We start from the raw sequence: 22,661 nt of genomic DNA, 5'->3' as shown, positions 1-22,661 counted from the left end.
ATCTGTGTCACATTCCATGAGGATGCATTTATACATTTGATGTGATGTAGGGTAATAGAATCTTTAAAACTGAAAATATTCAGGGCCCAAAGAGGTCTATTTAAACATCCCTGTCCTGGCAGACCTAAAATGAGATTCATCATTCCCACCTCCTAATTTTATGGCTGAGGACTCTGAGAGGTGAACTGACACACTCAGGTACCACAATTAGGGGAAGAGCTGGAATCAAGTTTCTGGACTCCTGCTCCAGCTCTTTCCATGACACCTAATTACCAGCATTCATGGACCAATTTCTTTATAGCACCAGAAGCTTCTCTGTGATTTTGAAAATTCTTTCAGGATGTGTAGCAACAGTATTCAAAATTAATATGGGGATCCAAAATGAAAAATACTGAAATTTAAACCTGTGCCATGAGCAGCTATATTTATGTTTTCCATTTTTGGAAAAAAAAAAATCAAACCCTTCTTAATACACTCTTGCCTTCTCTGCTTCTTTTCCAAGCTTCTTCCACTGCCTCTGTAAATTTATGATTCTCTCTCTATTACTTTCAAGATTGATGGCCTGCCTGATATTATTTGTATTCTTAAGGTACAGAATTACATACTCATTTCTTTTTTTCCTTTTAAGTATTTCCTGGCTTTTTTTATTATGAATTTTTGGAAAGCCATGTTCTTATTTTGCCATTGACCATTAAGGTATAATAACCATGAAAACCCAATTTTCATAACCTGTTATAGGTTTCTAGGACTAGTAATTATATGTGCTTCTTCCATGCCAATTCAATATAATAATCCCATGCTGTAGATAGACATTCTTCTTAAATTTTCACACTATAAATGTCAGGACTGGTGAATGATTTGCTTAGTTGAGAAGTGCTCTTTTAAAGTTATTAAAATGATCTCCAAAAGGCTTTTGTGTGTGTTTTCAAGGCAGGAAGCTCTTATTCTGGAGCCCCCATGCGCCCATGGGGGAGAATCCCTGTGCCCAGTCCTTGTGGACGTGGAAGGCTGTCCTGCAAAGTGAAGTGGGGACGGGCGTGCGGCAATGGCCCCATCAGTGCAATGAGGTAACAGTAGAGTTCGCCTTCTCCTCCTAGTTTTCTTGATGGCTCCAGTAAACCAGAATGTCTTATAAAGAACAATCTTGGTTGCAGACTGTATGGGCAAGAAACACAGGTTGTGGCCTCTGAGGAGATCTTGTCCAGCCTCCTTAAATCCCAGGCACAAGACTCCAAGAGGGGAAGAGACCAGAATGCAGAGCCCCTGATTTAAAGTTGTTTACATTTGGGAAATTCCTAGAAAGGAGAATCAGACCAACAGCAGGGCCCTCTGATTCATATCTGAATCCTGCATAATACCTAGCACAGCATGCCTGATATGTATGCACAATAAATCTTTGTTGGACAATCCCATTAAATAACACAAGGAAATAGATCGTCTCTTTAAAACACAGACAGGAAAGACACCACTTCAAACCTACAAGGATGGTTGAAATAAAAAAGACAATAAAAAGTGTGGGTCAAAATATAGAGAAATAGGAACCTTCATGTATTGCTTAAGATGGTAAAATGGTGCAGTCACTTTAGAAAAGAGTTTGGCAGCTTCTCAAAGATTTGAGGAACCCGGGAAGTGGGAAGAGGGGTTTCCCAAGTGGTGCAGTGGTAACAGATCACCTGCCAATGCAGGGGGCACGAGAGATGCAGGTTCAATCCCTGGGCTGGGAAGATGCCCTGGAGTAGGAAATGACAACCCACTCCAGTATTCTGGCCTAGAAAATTCTATGGACAAAGGAGCCTGGTGGGCTACAGTCCATGGGGTCTCAAAGAGTTGGACACAACTGAGCACGCATGTTTGCACACACAAAGATTTGACATATAGTTAACCATACGACCAACATTTCTACTCCTAGGTAGGCAAGCAAGAGAAATGAAAATGTGTTTACATAAAAACATGTGCGTGAATGTTCATAACAATATGGTTCATAACCATCAAAGTAGGGAAGCAACCCAAATGTCCATCAACCGATGAATGGATAAACAAAATGTGGTATATAAATACAATGAATATTATTCATCCATTAAAAAGAATGAAGCACTGATAAATACCCAAACATGGATGAAGCTTGAAAATATTCTGTTAAGTGAAAGAAGCCAGTCACAAAAGATCACCTGGTATATAATCCCATTTATATGAAATAAGAGTAGGGAAGCCCGTAGAGGGAGAAAATGGTTTTCAGTGACTGGAAGGAGGAAGGTGTGGGAAGTGATTTCTAATAGGTACAGTTTCTTCTTGAAGGAAATGGCCTGCTGCTGCTGCTGCTGAGTCGCTTCAGTTGTGTCCGACTCACAGACGGCTACATAATTGTGATGACTGTTTAGCTCTGTGAATATACTAAAAGCCACTGAACCATACACTTTAAAAGAGTGAATTTTATGTGGATGATATCTCAATAAAGCTGTTACACACACACACACACACACACCAGTCTCCAGGAGACCCTTGCTATGCAGGACACCTCCATAATTTGTATGACCACTAGTTTAAATCTAGTTGCATGTGTAAATCATGACTGAATGAGGGATCCCGTGATAAACCACCTACCAGACTGCCCTCTGAATTTATTCCAGGTATTCTTCAAGTCTTCCTTTTAAAAAGTTTTTCCATATGTGGGTAAGAAAATACCTGCTTTATAAAGCAAACTAGCACTCAGCAAGGGTTAACACCTGGAGCTCAATAAGAAGTCGTGGGCTGGAAGAGATAATATATTAGCACCCGTCAAAAAGACTCAGGCCTGGGAATACAGCGTCACTTTTCTGGGACACTTAGCCGACTGCCCACTGCAGGCTTTCATTTTTTTTTTAATTGAGTATAATTACTTTACAATTTTGTGTTAGTTTCTGCTGTGCAGCAAAGTGAGTCAGCTATATGTATACATATTAATATATCCCCTCCCTCTTGAACCTCCCAGGCTTTCATTTTGTATCAACTCTTGTACAGAGTGGGGCTGCTGCTGCTAAGTCGCTTCAGTCGTGTCTGACTCTGTGCAACCCCATAGACAGCAGTCCAGCCGTCCCTGGAATTCTCCAGGCAAGAACACTGGAGTGGGTTGCCATTTCCTTCTCCAATGCATGAAAGTGAAAAGGGAAAGTGAAGTCGCTCAGTCATGTCTGACCCTCAGCGACCCCATGGACTACAGCCTACCAGGCTCCTCCGTCCATGGGATTTTCCAGGCAAGACTACTGGAGTGGGGTGCCATTGCCTTCTCCGTGAGTGGGGCTGGGTGTGGCTGTGTGTGGTCAAATCCAGAAGAGAGGCAGGGCTGGTCAGGCAACTGGGCACGTGACTAAAGGGAAGTTTTGTCTTAAAGACATCTGCTTCCCTTTTCCCATCTCATTGCCCATTCCCGGGTCTGCTGCCCCCACCCCCGCCCCAACACCTCAGCCTGCCTTCTGTAGTTGGGAGTGACTCCTGAGCTATATGCCGCCCATAGTGACATCAAGTTAATCCAATAATACAATAAGTCATGACTAATTTGGTGATAGTAGAGGGTTGTTTACCATAATAGAACCTTTTGGATTTGGTTATCTGAGAGATGAATCTGGATTCCACAACTTTGCCTCTGTTGTCTACAGATTCTGGTGTTTGAAAGATTTGGCACCCTATCAAGCCAATATGCTATCTTTGTTGATGGCAGCAGTATTTAGAAAGCTGCCTATTTGACTACATGGAGGACAGACTCTAGGAGGGAGACTTGGGGAGAGAAAGAGGAAGGAGAATTAATGTACATCAAGGGTTTATTATGTACAAGACACTCTGGTGTTTTCTCATGTCATCCTCACAACAGCCTTGTGAAACAGATATTAACACCCACATTTTATAGAAGTGGAAGTGGAGGCGCAAAGGACCCCCAAACCTGCTCAAGTTCCACAGCTAAGTGGCAGGGCTAGGATTAGCGTCCCAGTTTGCCTGGCTGCAAGGTCCAGGTTTCCCCGTACTTAATCTTGGCAATCACTCTCCACCTGGCAAGGGAAACAAACATCTGCTGAAAGTGAGAGAGCACCACGCTGCTGGCAGTCACCTCCAGAAGCTCCACCAATTCCTTGGTGGTTCTGAAGCCAGAGAGGCCTGTGACTTATCATGGAGCTTTGGGTGACCCACGTAACACCTTTCTGCCTCGCCTTCCCCATTACTTGTCTGTAAAGCACTTTGACCGCCTATAATGAAAGAGCTATATGAAGACAAAGAAATACTGTCCTTCAGTGTAGGCAAAAAGGCCAGGTTCCTACCATGATCAACGGAAGTCCTGTGTCACTTCAGAAATGTATGGGAAGAGCTTTAGGGCCCTGGGAAAAATCCCAATTGAGTAACTGCTGACAGAAAATCACTCTGTAGTTTCACCTGAGTAAGTGGTTTTCAGTCCTGTCTTACCCGTCTGGGCCCTGCTCCTCAGTTAGGACTCTGCTCCTCTGAGCTTCACCCCAGAGGCTGCTTTGACTGACATACCATTTGTCCCTAAGTTCAATTTCTAGCAAACGAAAGAAACTCATTATGGGAAGTATTTCCTTTCTTCCTTCCTCCTTTCCTTCCCCTGTCTCTCCATCTTTTCTTCTAAAAATTCAATGCGCTTTCTTAACATACAGCTTACTCTCAGGAGAATGCACTAGAGGGCTTGCAAATCATGACAGATACGTGAATTCTTAGTTTTAGCTCTATTTATATTTGATAATTATTTTATACAATCTTTAAGTCAATTTGTAGGAAAAATTGTGAAATCACTTTCTTCATATTTCCCTCATCAACAAGTGAATAAAAAAACTCTTTCTCTGTATATATTTAAATCTGACATAGCATATTCTTTAGTATACCATATGTTTTTAACATGAATAGAAGTCTTACAGTTATTTCTTTGAAATATGTCTTTTTTATATTGAGCCTCTTTAGAGCTGCTCTCTTATCCACACTTATACCCATGAGGGTAGGATTCCTAGTAGCTGACACAAGGGGTTCAAGCCTGCTCCTTTCAGTTCAGGAAAGACTTGTAGAAGAACCCAGTTGCCCTCCTTGGAGGTAACTGCCAATCCCGTGTTCTTTTGGAGCTACATTCGACTCTTTCCTCTATAACTCCTCTGTATATTCTGACAACGTTCTATCCATGGGAGGGGCATTCTGCTATTTGGACTTTTATTTTGTATTGGATCCTGACTGATTCTGGTCAAGTTTCAATGGGTCGGCTTGATAATATTTACGTATTAAGACGTTTGTGAAGAAATTGGATAAGATTTTTTAAAAACCAACATAAGTAAGTAAAACTCTAGAGTGGGCTAGGAATGTGGTCTGTAGGGGAAGAATGAGTCCCTCAAAAAGTGAAGCCATTTCATTTATTTATTTTAAGGACTTGGAACGCTAAGCAACACAATGAACCTTATGTATAAGAAAGCAAAATATATGTTTAAAGGAATATACATACTGTTAAAACAGCTCTATTTATGCAAAAGATTCATGTAACTTTATAAAGGTTTTCAGGGATTTTAAAGGATTTTAAGTGCTGTGTTAGACTGTACTAGTAACAGATGTTCAACGGCATGTTTAAGGTTTTGTTTTACTGAAAAAGCAATGGATTGCTTGATATTTTCTTTTAAAAAAAACCATACCAAAGTCACCACATTTTAAGTATAGCTCAAATTCATTATTTCTAAAAAGCATAAATGATTGAAAATAACAGAAGGGCTCCTAAAAATGAATATTACTGTAGTGGAGCCAGAAGATTTTGTTTGCTAAATATTCCCTTCAGAGTCCCAGTCTCTTGTGCCACTTCTTGTTCTTTTTCTATGAAGACAGATGGTGTCAGTAATTGCCTATATATTTAATTAAGTTAAAAAGCTACAAAGTAAGGTTTTGGCAAAAAGTAAGATTTCATGATATGAGCAAAGAAAGCAAAAGGAAGCAAAAATTGATAACATGAAGACACTGTTCCTCGCCAAATACACATTTTGATATCATATGTGTTGGAATGTAAGATTGGATTTTGTAAACCTAATGATTAAAAAGAGGGCATTTATTCTGAAAGATAAAGCCCATAATAGAAATCTAGATGGCAGTTCTCTTACATTTCTGACCAGCTAGATGGGAATGTGTCTACTGTCAACATCACCTCCAACCTTAGCCCAATAATCAGTGGTTATTCTCAATTCTTCTAACACTCATGTTTTTCGCCTGGGATTTTTCATCCAGCAGGCTAATCACTGTGAAATTATTATGGAGGGAAAGTCAGTAGCTACTTGTAGAAAGTGGTTTGGAAAGCTGACTTAACCATTCTTGTGGTGTCTGTTTTCAATGTTCCCATCCCGTGAATCCACCTTCTGGCTGAATGGCAATATGGCACTCCCAGCTGTGGGGCTGTGCACAGCCTTGCTCATTTAAACTCTTAAAGCTTAAAAATGGCTACCACAACACTGATTTTATTCCATTTCCCTTAGTCATTAACATTTAATGATTACCTTATGTGCTGAGCACAAGGATGGAATATATTAAAAAAAATAGGAGATGTGTTTTCTGGCTTTAAACTGTTCTGCTCAATTCAATGAGCATATTGAGGATCTACAAGGGGAACATACATTTTGTTTGGTGATGGTGGCTGAGGAGCAGGGAGAGACTGACAAAGGATGTCACCATCATCAATTCAGTGCAGCACCATGGGAAATATCTGCTGTGAGAGAAGGAACTTGCACTCAGCAGGCGGCTAAATCATGGTTTGAACCCTGGATTTGCCACTCAGTTGCTGAGTGACCTTGAACATGTCATTCTAGCCTCAGTTTCCTCATTTGTAAATTAGGGATAAGAGTATTCTTTTCTACACATAAAATATATAATATCTGAAGTGAAAGTGAAAGTTGCTCAGACGTGTCTTTGCGACCCCATGGACTATACAGTCAATGGAATTCTCCAGGCCAAAATACTGGAGTGGGTAGCCTTTCCCTTCTCCAGGGGATCTTCCCAACCCAGGGATCCAACCCAGATCTCCTACATTGCAGGCACATTCTTTACCAGCTGAGCCACCAAGGAAGCCCAAGAATACTGGAATGGGTAGCCTATCCCTTCTTCAATGGATCTTCCTGACCCAGGAATTGAACCAGGGTCTCCTCCATTGCAGGTGGATTCTTTACCAGCTGAGCTACCAGGGAAGCCCATATAATGTTTGGCACATGACAAAAATTCAATAGACAGGTTGATATTACCATACGTAATTATTCCAGCTGTCAGTACTGTACCTCAGCTCTGAGAAGCTAGAGAATGAAGTGGCAATAAAGGGGGATTATTAAGGTGGGTTTTCATGAAGAGTTGGATTTTGAAACATGTTTTAAAAGAAAGGAAGCTGTATATTGAAAGAAAAGAAAGGCCAATTGTAGGAATGAAGGTGGCATGTGGGAGGCAGGATGTTGCTGTTGTCCAATCTCTAAGTCATGTCTGACTCTGTGACCCCATGGACTGCAGCACGCCAGGCTCCTTTGTCCCCCACCATCTCCCAGAGCTTGCTCAAACTCTTGTCCATTGAGTTGGTGATACTATCCAACCATCTCATCAACTGTAGCCCCCTTCTCCCTTTGCCTTTCATCTTTCCCAGCAGCAGGGTCTTTTCCAATGAGTCAGATAATTAGAAGGCAGGATGAGAATGCATTTATTAAATATGGGAGCTACCAAGCAGGTCTAGTATATCTTGTCCTAGAGATACTCTGGACATGATCAATGAGAAAAACACTTAGTACCACATTGTGGGAGAGGGATTGTTCAGGGCTGTTGTAAGAAACAGGTAAGGCTTAGAGCAAATTACCCTGTACTTTTTCATCCCAACAACATGGTTCAGGTGTAATAAAATGAAAATGAATGCTCAGGACTTTTTCAAAGGGGAAAATTTATCACACAAAAAGTCGTGACCACACAGCCCCTTCTCCCTTCCCTGCAGCCCCTCCCCTTTCTCATTCTGTCTGAGATTCTGGGAATCTCTCCTTTCCCCAAGGGTGTCAGAAAGAATGTGGACAAGCTGTGGGTAAGGCAATTCCCTGTGCCCTCCATGGTGGGTGAGTGTTGGGGCCGTGGGATGGTGATCACTGGTTTCTTTGGGGCATCTTCCCTGGTGGTCCAGTCGTTAAAACTCTGCATTTCCAATGTTGGGACTGCAGGTTTAATCTCTGGTCAGGGAACCAAGATTCCACATGTGGCTGGGCACAGCCAAAAAAAAAAAAAGGAAAAAAAAGCTGTTTTTTTTGGCTTCCCATGAAGGCCAGCTTCCAGAGGTCAGAGTGGTGGGTGGGAGGGCTTTGCTTCTAATGTGCCTCTTCGCTTACTCAGCCCACCTCGCTCCTTCCTGCCAAAGCATCCTCCCACAGGTCAGGGGAATATTTCATGTCCTCCTAAGGAAAAAAAAAAAAGTCTTGACCACAGGTAACAGCTGGAAGTAGGATAGGCCACTCAGCTTTGTTACTGTGATGCTGGTAGACAAACTGTTAAGTTTTGGTCTTTCTTAGCATCAGCAAGGAGACTTTTCGTTTCTCCCCACCTGCTGCCCTCCTGAGTCCTGCAGAACTGTAGCACCTCCTGAAAACTGCAGGATGCAGTGTGAGTGCCCACATTGCCCTTCACTGGCAATGTTTTTGGTATTTAAAGTTAGTTAAAGACCTCTACGTTCAGGGAGAAGTGTCTGGGTTTCATTCAAAAGGAAGCAAGAATCTCCATGATGAGAGCAGTCATCTAAAGAAGTCCTGGGTGAGACAACCAGATATAAACAGAGGAACTGGGTCTATTCTTTGTCGACCAACAAAAGTTCTATTGAGGAGCTGATGATTAGGCTTGGGCTCAGTCTTTCTAAAGGTTAAGACTTAAAAGGTAAGGAGGTGAACCCAACATTTAAGGACAATTACATATGGTAAGATTATGTATAGCAAAGTTGGTCACTAGCTTACCTGCACTATCAGTGTTAAGAAACATAATCGTAATTTTCACTGTAAAAATTATTGTCATCATTGCCTTTGTGCTTACTGCGGAAGTCATGTCACCACCATCATCATTATTATTACTTGTACATTACAGGTCTCTTTCAATGGTACAAAGATGTAGACCTTTCAAAGGGACAGGTCTTTTACTTTAATGCTTCAGAACCCTTGGGATCTATTTTCCCTTCACTAGGTATTAACTTGTGATTTACAGTGTACCTATTATAGCATTTAAAAACCACTGAATAACAGGCACTTCTATTTATACTAAAGGCCTATTAAATTTTAATTTAGATATACACTGTTAACCTTCTTACATATAAATAAAATACCTTCCCTAAAGAGGAAAAGTAAATCTCATTGAAGTCCCTTGGTGACTACCTTGTATATCTTGAAGACAGAGATAGGGAGATCTTGCAAATGAGAGTACTAGATGGGGGACTCAGAGAGAAGTATTCATTCATTCATTTAATAAATAGTTATTGTGGATCTGTTATATGCTAGACATGGTGCTAGGTGCTGGGTATAGCAATGAATAAGGAATTATGATATTTCTGTAGACCTTGGTTTTTCCACTCTCTGAAATAAATATATTCACTTTTGATGCTTATATATCATTTTGAGATGATAATGTTCACTGACTTTTAAAAATAATGCTAATTCAATTCAGATTCCACTCACAGTTTGAGGACCTGCTGAGGGCTCGGGTGACAGTTTTACATGTGATTATGCTGTTTGATTTAATAAGAACAGCACCTTGTATCTGCTCAGCCTCTCAGAACATCCTGTGGGAAGGAGGGCAGGCATTCACTATTTGTTGATGAAAAAACGAGGCTCAGAGAGGTCCAGTGAATTGTCTCAACGATCACAATTGCTAAGTATAAAGAGTAGGGCAAGAACCCACTATCCATCATAATGAAAATATTTTCAGCTGTCTCTTTTTTCTGTTCTAGGCTGATACATTTGTATTTAGAAATTCAGAAACAGTTTTCAGAATACATGAGATACAATATGATGTATAATCTGACATACATCAGGCTCTCCATGTTTGTCTTTCCTCATAATTTGTAACAAAATTCTTTTCCTTCTGTAGCTACCTTATGTATCTAGGAAGAACCATTGTTAGGAATCTGCAAATGTTTTCATCCAAGCTTTTTTTCAAAATTAGATGTCCTTTCTTTAAAAAGTTAATAACTATCAATGCTCATAACAGTGATAGCTATTTCAAAATTTGTGTGTTAGTTGCTCAGTTGTGTCTGACTCTTTGTGACTCCATGGACTGTAACTTACCAGGCTCCTCTGTCCATAGAATTCTCCAGTCAAGAATACTGGAGTGGGTTGCCATTTCCTTCTCCAGGGTTCAAAAGTTTACAATAACCTAAAAACAAAGACATTTTTAACCTAGGGATTTCAACAGAAAGCATCTTTGTCAATCTGTTTGCTTAGATTCAAGTTCATATAAAAGAAACTGCAGAGTGATATTTAGAGGAATTCCCTCATGGTCCATGGAGAGTGCAGAGAAGGCAATGGCACCTCACTCCAGTACTCTTGCCTGGAAAATCCCATGGACAGAGGAGCCTGGTAGGCTGCAGTCCATGGGGTCACTAAGAGTTGGACACGACTGAGAGACTTCACTTTCACTTTTCACTCTCATGCATTGGAGAAGGAAATGGCAACCCACTCCAGTGTTCTTGCCTGGAGAATTCCAGGGATGGGGGAGCCTGGTGGGCTGCCGGTCACACAGAGTTGGACACAACTGAAGTGACTTAGCAGCAGCAGCAGCCATGGAGAGTGATGACATAAACACATATTGCGCTGATGGTAAAGAATCTGCCTGCCATCGCAGGAGACACAGGAGATGTGGGTTCGATCCTTGGGTTGGAAAGATCCCCACTCCAGTGTTCCGGCCTGGAGAATTCCATGGATTATTCCATGGAGTCTCAAAGAGTCGGACATAACTGAGCGACTTTCACTTTCTCTTTTCACCTGGAGTAGGAAATGGCAACCCGCTCCAGTATTCTTAGCTGGAAGATTCCATGGACAGAGAAGCCTGGTGGGCTACAGTCCATGGGAGTGCAGAGTCGGACACGACTGAGCAGCTGAGCACACACACACAAGTCAGTTATGATGTTTGTAAGACTTAGGTCATTTTTTTTCCTATATGTGTTTTATGCCTTCCTACCACCACCTTTCAGAGCACCTTTCCCACTTGGAATATACTCTTTCTAACCCTCCTTCAAGTCCTAATTGTCTTTCAGCTCAAACCCCACCTACTCTGTAAAAACATTTTTTGATTGCTCCAGACAGAAGGCAATTAAACTGGCATTGCCTTTTCTAGTCTCTTGTATTGTTCTATGTAGTTGTCACCTAAGATTTTTCTTGTAATTCATTTTTCAAGCCTTTCTCCCGAGTTAGATTGCCCTTACTCCCCAAGGGCAGGCACTTCTACTTCTTCTGCATCTTTGCACTCTCTCTTGCTCCTACCATAATGTCTTGTACATACTAGATGCTCAATAAACAACTTGTTCTTTCCTTTAGAATTTCCCAAAAGTGGAATATAAGTGAGTTCAGCAGATCTGGGTGTTCAAGAAGTTCCGAAAGTCCATTAATCAACTGGCTATCATACAACTATCATTGTGTAAGACATCAAGAAGAGTGCACTTTCTAGAGGATTTACAAATCTCACGGAGGTAATGTTTATGGCTAAGAACCAGTAAGAGTGTAAAACAATTGTGTGCTTGTGTATCAAATGGAATTGGGTGATGGATGTGAAATGAACTTTCTCATGACAGGAAACATGTTTCATGTTCCCTCTGCATCCAGCATAGGAACTGAGTAGACCCTGGGAAGGCATTTGTTCAGTGAACATGTTGGTGTCTTTTCAATTTGAAGTCTTTGGTAGGAGCTTCATGTTCCTCCTGAAAACCAGTAGACATTGCCCAACAAGGACTCTGGGTCCAGGGCCCATTGGGATATGGAAGTAGCTTTTGCTGCTCTCCATTTAAGGGTTGGATCCCTCTCCTCATCTGCATGAGGGAAGGCCAGATCTCCAAAATGGCTACCTTATAGCTCCATGTATTCTGCATGGAGTCTCTGAAATCCTGGAATCTCCCTGTTGCTAGGGCACTGGAATCTTGGACATAAGTCCACTAAGTGGACATAGGTAGTTTTGTACTGTCCTCTTAACAGCTCCATTTCCCAGGGATTGGCTCTTTTCCTTTTATTCCCAGTGACCCTGTGTTCTGTATGATGTTAACAATATTTAAACATTACATTTCCCAAATTCTTCCTCCATTCTGCTACCGTAGAATGGGACATTCTCATCTCAAGTCTGGATAGGATTTTCCACTCTCATCTGGATTGATTCACAATTGTGGGCCTGTCCTTCGTGCACCACTGTCATTTTATCCATCTTTCCTTGGCTCCCAGTCCCCTCTGCTCTTATTAGGACAGCATTGTATGTTATATTATTGAGGTCTGGCTGGGGCCAAAGAGCAGGAGTTTGAGATGGATTCAGTCACTTCAGCTTTCTGCCTCCTACCTTGAATGCAAGACATATGTGGATGTAAGATCATGTATGTGCTTTATAATTATCATTATTTATGATTATTATCACACATATATTTTTTTCTGACTACAAATACATGCTTACTTTTGAGAATGCAAAGGCAGAAAGCATAAAGAGCAAAACAGAACAAATTCTCTGTATCAGTTTCCTATTGCTGCTGTAACAAACCACTGTACATTTAGTAACTTAAAGGGTCAAAAATGAGAAGTCTCACTGAGCTTAAGTCATGGTGTCAGGGGGGCTTCATTCCCTCAGGTGGATCTAAAGGAGTATTTGTTTTCTTGCCTTTTCTAGCTTCTAGAGGCCACCTGCATTCCTTGGCTCATGGTCACTTCCTCCATTTTCAGAGCCAGCAAAACCCTTGTGATTACATTGTCCCCTGCATAATCCAAGATAATCTTCCTATCTCAAGATTATAAAGTTAATTACTAATGCATGTACATGTTACCATGTGTGGTAACCTTCACCAGTTTCAGGGACTAGGACATGAGCATCTTTACCAGGTCATTACTTTGCCTATCATACCCTCAATTCTTTGATCCAGAAATAATGACTTGTAACATCTTGGTATATTTCTTTAGGTTCTTCTTGTTCTGCATATATTAATATATGTTTTTTCTTTTAATAAAATTGTTATCATATTACATATATTGTTTATTTTTCTATTTTTAAAAAAATTTATTTATTTTTGGCTGTACCGGGTCTTTGTTGCTGTGTGGGCTTTTCTCTAGTTGGAGCGAGTGGGAGCCACTCTTCAGTGCGTTGCACAGGCTTCTTACTGCAGTGGCTTCCTTTGTTGTGGAGCACAGGCTCAAGGGCACCAAGCTTCAGTGTTGCGGCACGTGGGCTCAGTAGTTGCAGTTCCTGGGCTCTAAAGCACAGGCTCAACTGTTGTGTCACATGGGGCTTAGTTGCTCTAAGGCAAGTGGGATCTTCCTAGACCAGGGATCGAACTTGAATCTCCTGCATTGGTGGGTGGATTCTTTACCACTGAGCCACCAGGAAAACCCCTATTTTTCTATTTTTTTAAAAAAAGTTTTATTTTGTCTGTGCCAGGCCTTTAGTTGCTGTGTGTGGGATCTTTTGTTGCAGCATATGGGATCTAGCTCCCTGACCAGTGATCACCTGGTAGTCCTGGGTGTTCATTGGAAGGACTGATGTTGATGCTGAAACTCCAATCCTTTAGCCACCTGATGTGGAGAGCTGACTCATTTGAAAAGACCCTGATGCTGGGAAAGATTGAGGGCAGGAGGAGAAGGGGATGAAAGGGGATGAGATGGATGGATGGCATCATCAACTCAATGGACATGAGTCTGGGTGAACTCCAGGAGTTGGTGATGGACAGGGAGGCCTGGCGTGCTGTGGTTCATGGGGTCACAAATAGTCAGACATGACTGTGTGACTGAACTGAACTGAACTGAACCCTGCATTGGGAGTGCAGAGTCTTAGCCGCTGGGTCACCTGGGAAGTCCCACATATATTCTAATATTATCTGTATTTTACCATTCCACTGTTTATAAATAGTTTCCTGTAAATATTTTTTAAAACTTTGAATTTTACTGTTTTCCTAGGACTTGATTCTTTTCATCTGTCATAATTTGCTTAAAAAATTCTCTATTATTAGAATTTAATCTTTTTGAAGTTTTTTACTTCCCTTAACAATGTGATTAATATATATGAATGTAAGTTTTTTTATTCCCTTTGATGTTTCTAAAAAGTGAATTCTTACTATTATTACTAGAATTTTAATACAAAGGCACTATGAAAATACTATTGAAATAAATAATTTTGAACTCAGAAGTCAAGCTAACCAACTCATTTTATAGCTTTATATAAAACTGAAGATTTATATATAAATATATAAAATATATATAAAAAGATTTAAGATTTATATATAAATATATATAACATATAAATATATTAAAAACATATATTAAAAAAGATTTATATGTAAAACTTTATATAAAACTGAAGATGATAGAAAATGATAAGCTCAAGGTAACACAGTAATTTAGAAAAGGAGTTAGATTTGACTATTTGAAATTTTAGTGTGATGAAGAGCATTACAAATAAACTTAAAGCACAAATGACAAGGTTCATTATCCAATTACAGATGTGGTAGGTGAAGAAGATAACAGAATTAGTTGGGAGACTGGTTACATTGAAGCAATAAATAAATTAACTGAGGAAATAAGTAAATATATTGAAGATAAAAGACTCAGGTTTCTTACTGTTGGAGAAGATATTTGTTTGTAAGTGTGGAAAAACAGAAGTCTAGAATAATCTTGAAGTGTCAGATTACAATTAGAGATATTGGCAAGAATGCATGGTTTTAAAATATATATCCTGATAGATACAGAAATGGTCATAGATACATGTATGTATATGTATGTGTGTGTGTATATATATATTTGCTTGTGTATGTGTGTATTGTACATGTATAATGCATATATGTCTTAGCTCTGTCCACTGAGAGAGGCCAGAAGCAATGACACTCCAGTAGCAATGATAGCACTAACATCCCAGACCTTAATTTAATACCATCCTCTTCTAAAGTGACTCAAAGCTGTTGGGCTGATTCTAAGTCTAGGTCAGAAAAAATGTAAAATGAATCTGGAACATCTCATTGTGCAAGAAAGTAAGACAACACTCAAAGAATGATGAGGACACATCAAAAGAACCACTCTAAAGACTCCTACTAGACAAATCTGGGACAACTTGAGCATCAAAATGATGAAAGTGTCAAAATACAACTGACTGAAGAGACTAGAAACTTACAAGTTCAAACTGGTATAAAAATTAATACATACATGCTTACATACATAAATAAAAGATAGAAAAGGAAAAATTCTTTGCAGTAAATTTCCAACTAATCTATATAGAAAGAATGATTGAAACAGAAAATTACCAGTGTCATCATGGTGGCTGACCCAGTAGAAAGTTGGCAATGGATACTAAATTTTGTCTGGAAATATGATGAGGAATAAGATATTATTCCTTGGAACACCTTTTCACAAAATATTACTAACCAATTACAAAGAAAAAATGGCGATTTTATGGTAGAGAAACATGACTGGCAAAAAGCCACAAGTGACAATCTGGAGAAGGTATTTGTAACATGTATAAAAATCAAAGAATAACAGTTTCTTATGTGCTGTGTGCTGTGCTTAGTCACTTAGTCATGTCCTACTCTTTGCAACCCCATGGACTGTAGCCTGCTGGGCTTCTCTGTCCATGGGGATTCTCTAGGCAAGAATATTGAAGTGGGTTGCCATGTCCTTCTCCAGGGGACCTTCCTGCATTGTAGGTGGATTTTTTACCATCTGAGCCATTCTCATATACAATTTGGAAGCAATTTCTCATATACAAAGAATTTCTACAAATCAGCATTTGTATTATAGTTCAATGTAAAAGGAGCAAAAGATATGATAAGACAATTAAGACAAGATATATAAATAGCCAATAGATATAGTAAAGATGTTCATCCTCACTAATAATGAAAGAAATACTGAAGAAAACAAGATGTCATTTTTTTCCCCTGTTAGACTGGCAAAAAATGACAGGTTGCTAATATGCCAATCTCTTTACCAGCACCACAATGCAGCTGAGTTAGAAGAGAAAATAAAATGTTTTCCAAAATGATGTCACTTGCCAAATGGCAAGAGTAGATACCAGTGATTTATCAAATAATCTATTATATACAGAGAGTTAGCATACATTCCTTGCCAGTGTAGAAACTCCTTTCTATGTGCTCACTGAGAGCTTCTTCCAGTGTTGTACTGAAAATTGTTACACAAATGGCTGTACACTAAAGTATTAACAGGAAGAGACAAGGTAAAGTATTAGTATGATAAGGTCAGAGCATCTTGGATAAATATTTATTTATCCCACCCATCAATTAATTTTTGAGCTCTTCTCTAAAAGCCTTAACAACACCATCCAACATCTGCTAGAACACCTCTATCGTTTGTTCATTCATTCAACAAATAATTTACTGAACACCTGCTTTGTGCCAGGTCAGAGATAGGCTGAGAACTAAGCAGCAAGCAAAAAGAGATAAAATATATCTCCTCAGGGAGTTTACTCTGTACAGGGGGAGACAGCTTTAATCAGATAATCATGTAAATAACTGTAAATTGTAACAAAAGCACGTGGTATAAAGGAGAGATACATGATGACATGAGAATGTAAAACAGGGGAATTTGACTTTGTCAGGAAGTTTGGGGGAGGCTTCCCTAAGAAAGCATGGCTTGAGTTGAATTATGATGGATGACAAGGTTACCTAGAAGAAGCAAGAGCATTTCAGGTGGAGGGGTGGCATGTGTAAAGAAAAGCTCTGTGGCAAGAGGCAGTATGATGAGTAAGGGGTTGGAAAAGAGAAATAGAGGGGAAGCTGGTGTGAGCAAAGGATGTTAAGGCACATGGGGCCAGCCCTGTGAAAGGTGGGACCTTTGTCCCTGAAGCTGGGAAGGGCTGTAAGCCCTGGAACAGGACTAGCTCTGGGTTTGAAGACGATACCTCTCACTGCCATGGGTGCAATTCTGTCTACATCAAACTTGAATGAATACAAACTATTAGTCAACTGTCCCCACAGTTCCATCCTCCTACTGCTCCAGGGATCATAGATTTGATCTTTGTTTCTCATGACAGACTTTTGGAGGGGAAATCCTCTCCTGCTTCTCCCCTTGATTCCTTGTCACCCTGCTCTTTTCCAGAGGGTATTGTTCCTGTCCTCCCTCCATCCCACGCTGATTCCCGCATTCCCTTCTATATTTGTCCTTTTCTCTCTCCATGTGTGGGCCTGAGAAAGGGATGCAGAACCAGCGGAGGGTTCAGGAAGGCAAATGGAAAATGATTATTAAACAAGCTGAAAACTACTGCTCAAAGCATAAACAAAATGCTTTGAAACTATCATCTGACTGAAATGGAGAACTGTAAAACAGAGTAATAAAACAACTGAAGTTTATTTACAGTGTTGGCTGGGCAGAGGGTATCAGGAGAGGGAAAGTAGGAGGTCATTCCATCCTTTAGACTGAGTTGTGGTCACTGACACCAATGCAACAGGAACTGAACATTTTGCAAAATGAGTCTTGTGAAGTAGTAGTGAATTTAAACATTATAATTTCTGGGGCACGGGGAGAAGGGGGCAAAACAAACAGGTTAAAAGTTATCTAGAATTACTGTACATCAAAGGCACACCTGTATACATGCAGAATTTCATGGATGAAATATTGAATAAGTAAAAGCATGTTGTAGTAGAATACATAGGATGTTATGATCTATAAAAAATTTTAAAACAAGCAAAATTAAGCTATATATTAAATATATAAATCCATTATACCTGCAATCTGCCTTCACTGATCAAGATCATTTTAGTTGCAGCTATTTAAAGAAAAGTGTGTGTCCTCCAAGTGCACTTAGCCTAAACAGTATGTTTGCCTGAGCTGTTTCTCAGAAACTCGGAGTCAGCTGTGTCTAATTCAAGCTGAGCTGGTTAATACTGGGTAGGACCACTGACCCTCTAGCTGGGCAGCCCAAGTGTCAGCTTGGTGACCTTTTGACATCAGAGGCTAAAAATTTACCCTTGGATGATGACAAGTGCTCCATTTTAACACGCCCCCTCTAGGTCCACCTGCCAATGCAGGAGACGCAAGAGATACGAGTTCGATCCCTGCATCTGGAAGAGTCCCTGGGGTAGGAGATGGCAACTCACTCCATTATTCTTGCCTGAAAAATTCCAAGGACGGAGGAGCCTGGAGGGCTGTAGTCCATGGGGTCACAAAGAGTCAGGCACGACTGAGCACGTTCCCATGAAGAAGCCTGTTGCTTAGTAGTTACTCCTGTGCAGATTGACTCCCTCACCTTTTCCTCATTTCCAGTCACCTGTCCCCATGCTTCCCAAGCCTAAGACCACTCTGGTCCTTTATCCCATAAATAGCTCAAGCCCTTTGAGGCAGGTTTGAGACTTGTTCTCTGTTCTCCTTGCTTGACTGCCTTGTGGATAGACCCTTTCTTTGCCGTAGACATCAGTGTTTCAGCATTTTGGCTTGATGCATGTCAGGAAAATGAACCTGGATGAGTAACATTCACGTGCACTAGAAAGCATTAAGATATAGAAAGGAATATAAGTCCCAAGGAGGAAGGGCCGTGTGAGGGCAACTGACAAGGAGTACACAGGACTGGAGGTGGTTTTGGTTCATTATATTAGTATTTAGGCCTTCTTATATTTATGCATATTTTCCAATACACTTTTAAGAAGAAAAAACTGACCACCTAAGTTGCCGGTGAACTACTGATGAGAAAAGGGAACAGAAACAAGAACTCTTACCTCTTTTCTTGTAATTGACTCTCTATTTAAGAACAGATTCTAGAAAGGTTCCCTCCCTACAGACAGAGCATTAATGGGCAGCACTCAGACCCCATCAGGGTAAGTTGCAGTGATTTAAACTCCAGCTGTACTGAATGAGAAGACCCCGGGGTATTGGCAGAACTAGCCTGAAACTGGACCTATACTGCTTCTAACAAGAAACTGAGTTGTTTTTCAGAGACAAGAGAACAAAACCACAAGTCATACAGCCAAAATAGGCACAGAGGAGAAAATTTTGACCTCAAACAACACCCAAAAGCAAAGTTTCTCCTTCCACAGAACCAAATGACCGGGACAAGACCGGAGCCTGATTGCCGGAGCCCTTTCTGAAGCGACGGGTCTGCTGTCCCAGAAGAACTGGTACTAAAGTCTCCTTCACCACACCTCATCATAAATGGCTGAGTCCCAAAGCCCTTCAGTGAAAACCTGCCCCAACGCTTTTACCAACCAAACCCCAGATCAGGGAAGATGCAGATGTGAGCCATACCTCCTGTCTCCTGCCAGCTGACCTCAAAATAAAATCTTTTCTCAAAAGCTGTGCCACAGTATTGGCTTCTGTGCCCATTGGGCAATGAACCCTTTGCTTGGTAACACTGGTCCCATCTTTACAGCCATAAAGTATGATCTCACCTGAACTAGCATGGACCATATATAATCAGCTCATCAGAAGAGCAGAGAATCTTGGAGGCTCCCTCACAGTCCCTGTTGGATGAGCGTGGATGGTACTGGAGTCTTTACATATTTCAGTATTTCACATGGCATCAAGTTGACTCACCTGCTGCTCCATGGTGCTTGGATCAATAAAAGTCATCAGGTCTATGGAAAAGTGACCAATCACGTTTTTCATTTTACAAGCCTTTCCAATTTGAAGGCACAAAGAACTGAGAACTTGGGGATCCACTGAGGTCTGAGGCACGGTGGTCCCAGAGGAGATGAATGGGCCTTCAGCATGAAACTGGTCCCCTGTAGACAGCAGCCTGATTTCTCCATTGGGTTCTATCAGCATGTCCACCGTCACGTTGGTAATACTCTCTGAAGGTGGGTACGCTTCAATCACGCCTCCTGGGGGGAAAAGCATGGGGTGGGTAAAAGGACACACTCATGTGGACTGTGCCCATTAAGAGCAAGAGGAAAAAGCCCAGGCTTTGGCAGAGGGACTCAGGCTCAGAGCTCGCATCTGCCATGTCTTGTGAGACTTTGGGCAAGTAGCTTCAAGTCTATAAATTTCCTTTCCGTCATTTCTAAAATCAGCATAATAAGACCTATCTCACCAGACTGTTGTGAATCTTCGTGATCTACAGTATTTAGTCCAATGCTTGGTGTGTAGTTGGACTCAATGAGTGGTGGTTTTGATCCTAACTAGGAAGACACTGTAAAGATCATCAGGCCTATGCCCATTCATTATAAATGATGAACCTGAGGGCTACAGCAAATCCCTCGGGGGGAATTAACTGCCCACAGGTCACAGTTTGTACCTTAAGGACCACTGCGCTTCCTGTTCAACTTCACTGCTTTTTCAAGTTCTGACAGGTTAGGGCTTTTATCAGACATAAGAAAACACTGACCATTATGTCAGTCAAAGGACTTCTATATATAGCTGGTTTGTTTTAAAATATGGAGCCAGAAAATGCTGCCATTCTTGAGAAACAGGTAAGCTTGCTCCATGTTGATAATGGGAGCTTTATAATTTATCTTACTGCACCTTCTGCTCTGAATAGCAAAAATCGCAGAGGCAAATTTGTTGTTTAGGCGCTGAACTAAATTGACTCTGCAATCACATGGACTGGAGCCTGCCAGGCTCCTCTGTCCATGGGATTCTCCAGGCAAGAATACTGGAGTGGGGCTGCTATTTCCTACTCCAGGGGCTCTTCCCAACCCCGGGGTCAAACCCACATCCCTTGTATTGGCAGGCAGACTCTTTACCACTGCACCACCTGGGAAGCCTGCCCACAAAATGTACATGGCCCTGTTTTCTGTCTTTAGGCCTAACCTGTAAATCTGTATATATCCCTTTTATAGAAAAAAATTGAATATTATTTGTGAAGAATTAGATAACATAATTTAAAAGTGTTCCTAGACAAGGCAGCCTCTGGAGCCCAACAGTATTAAGATAAATTTGATGTGTATTTTGGGAATTTGCTGGGAGGTGACCTATGCTCACAGGCTTTGAACAGCATATGTGGTTAAATCCTGAGATTTAAAAATGTTTCAAATGCAGCTATCTGTTACTTTATACAAAAGGCTCTTTCCTTAAATGTCTATGCTGCTGCTGCTGCTAAGTCGCTTCAGTCGTGTCCGACTCTGTGTGACCCCATAGACGGCAGCCCACCAGGCTCCTCTGTCCATGGGATTCTCCAGGCAAGAACACCGGAGTGGGTTGCCATTTCTTTCTCCAATGCATGAAAGTGAAAAGGGAAAGTGAAGTTGCTCAGTCATGTCCGACTCTTAGCAACCCCATGGACTGCAGCCCACCAGGCTCCTCCGTCCATGGGATATTCCAGGCAAAAGTACTGGAGTGGGGTGCCATTGCCTTCTCCTTAAATGTCTATAAGTGTGATTAAAGCTTATAGACACAAAAGCTGGTCCTAAAGAAAGCTGAATTTCAGAAGGAAAGCTAATTCATCTTCTTGGTTGGTTTGAGATATGCTTTTCTTTAAATGAGGTTTTCGAGTGTGTGCTGTACCTAAATACTGGTTGCTGGAGATTTAGCAAGGTAAAAGTAACAAAACAATAATAACACAATGCACAAAAACAAGCAAAAACCCTACTGAGTCTCTCTGATTCAGAAAACTTTGTGGCTTTCACTATCACCTACATTTTCAATGATGATGCTCCAGTGAAAACACTTGTCCTTTATAGTTACAAGGTTATTTTACTTCAAAGTAGCTTATTTGTATTGTCTTCTTGGTATTAGGACCACAGTCTTTTCAGTGTTAATTTTTTTCTTTTCCAAGTAATTAATCCCCCTTTTTAAAAATGTATTGCCTTTGATATAATGCTTTGACAATGCAGAAATCAAATCTATAGCACATTTCGCGACTATAAGCACACTTCAGAGAGTAGAAATGAAATGAACCAGGCAACAGGGAAGATGGCAGGAGATGGTGGCCTTAGGGTCAGGAAACCTGGGTGGGCAGCCTCTCTGTCAGTAATAATTTTATGCAGGGCCTGCTGTAGGCTCTGGGCTCAGAGCTGGGAATAGGTTTGAACACACATGACTCCCCCAAACCAGATTTCTGAGACGTGCTAGAATTGTGGGCTCTAACTGCGTTCCCACTCACCATGCACTTGTTGTGTGATTTTGTCCTAGTCACTTCCTAGCATTAAGCCTGTTTCTTTGTCTATCAAAGTGTCTCAATAAAGCTTGTTCTTCCTCCTATAAATAAGTATTGTGCTTACAACACGGCTGAAATAGAGGAAGAAAGGATAGAAATGACGGAGGCTGAGACAAAGGCTAAGCTTGTGGTTGTACAGCTCATGTGAGATGACGGCTGGGAAAACCCTTTCTAGTCTACAAAGCTCACATGAAAATAAATAGGCTAGAGGAAGGTTTGCAGGCTGACCTTGGAAGATATGGAAACTTCCTAACATCCTGTCGTGTATGGATCTGAGATCTTCAGGGTCTTCCCCTCATAATCTGAAAAAAATCCTTTATTCTTAACCATTTTTTGTTGTGAAACTGTTAGTCGCTCAGAGAGTGTTAGGTCTCACTCTTTGAGACCCCTATGGACTGTAGCCT

At 40.9% G+C, this 22,661-nt stretch overlaps 1 protein-coding gene across 1 annotated transcript in view; it reads right to left on the bottom strand.

Annotated features, from left to right (window-relative positions):
- The window catches only part of IQCH (IQ motif containing H), a 217,321-nt gene that overhangs the window by 32,133 nt on the left and 162,527 nt on the right, over positions 1–22,661 (bottom strand). Inside the window, 1 exon segment of the mRNA XM_027553044.1 lies at positions 19,698–19,984. Within this exon segment, the coding sequence (XP_027408845.1) occupies positions 19,698–19,984 (287 nt within the window).

Source organism: Bos indicus x Bos taurus, chromosome 10, assembly GCF_003369695.1.
Source record: "Bos indicus x Bos taurus breed Angus x Brahman F1 hybrid chromosome 10, Bos_hybrid_MaternalHap_v2.0, whole genome shotgun sequence".
NCBI classification, from domain to species: Eukaryota; Metazoa; Chordata; class Mammalia; order Artiodactyla; family Bovidae; genus Bos; species Bos indicus x Bos taurus.
Note: the sequence above shows the minus strand (reverse complement) of the source record. Positions and strands in the feature narration are given on the sequence as shown.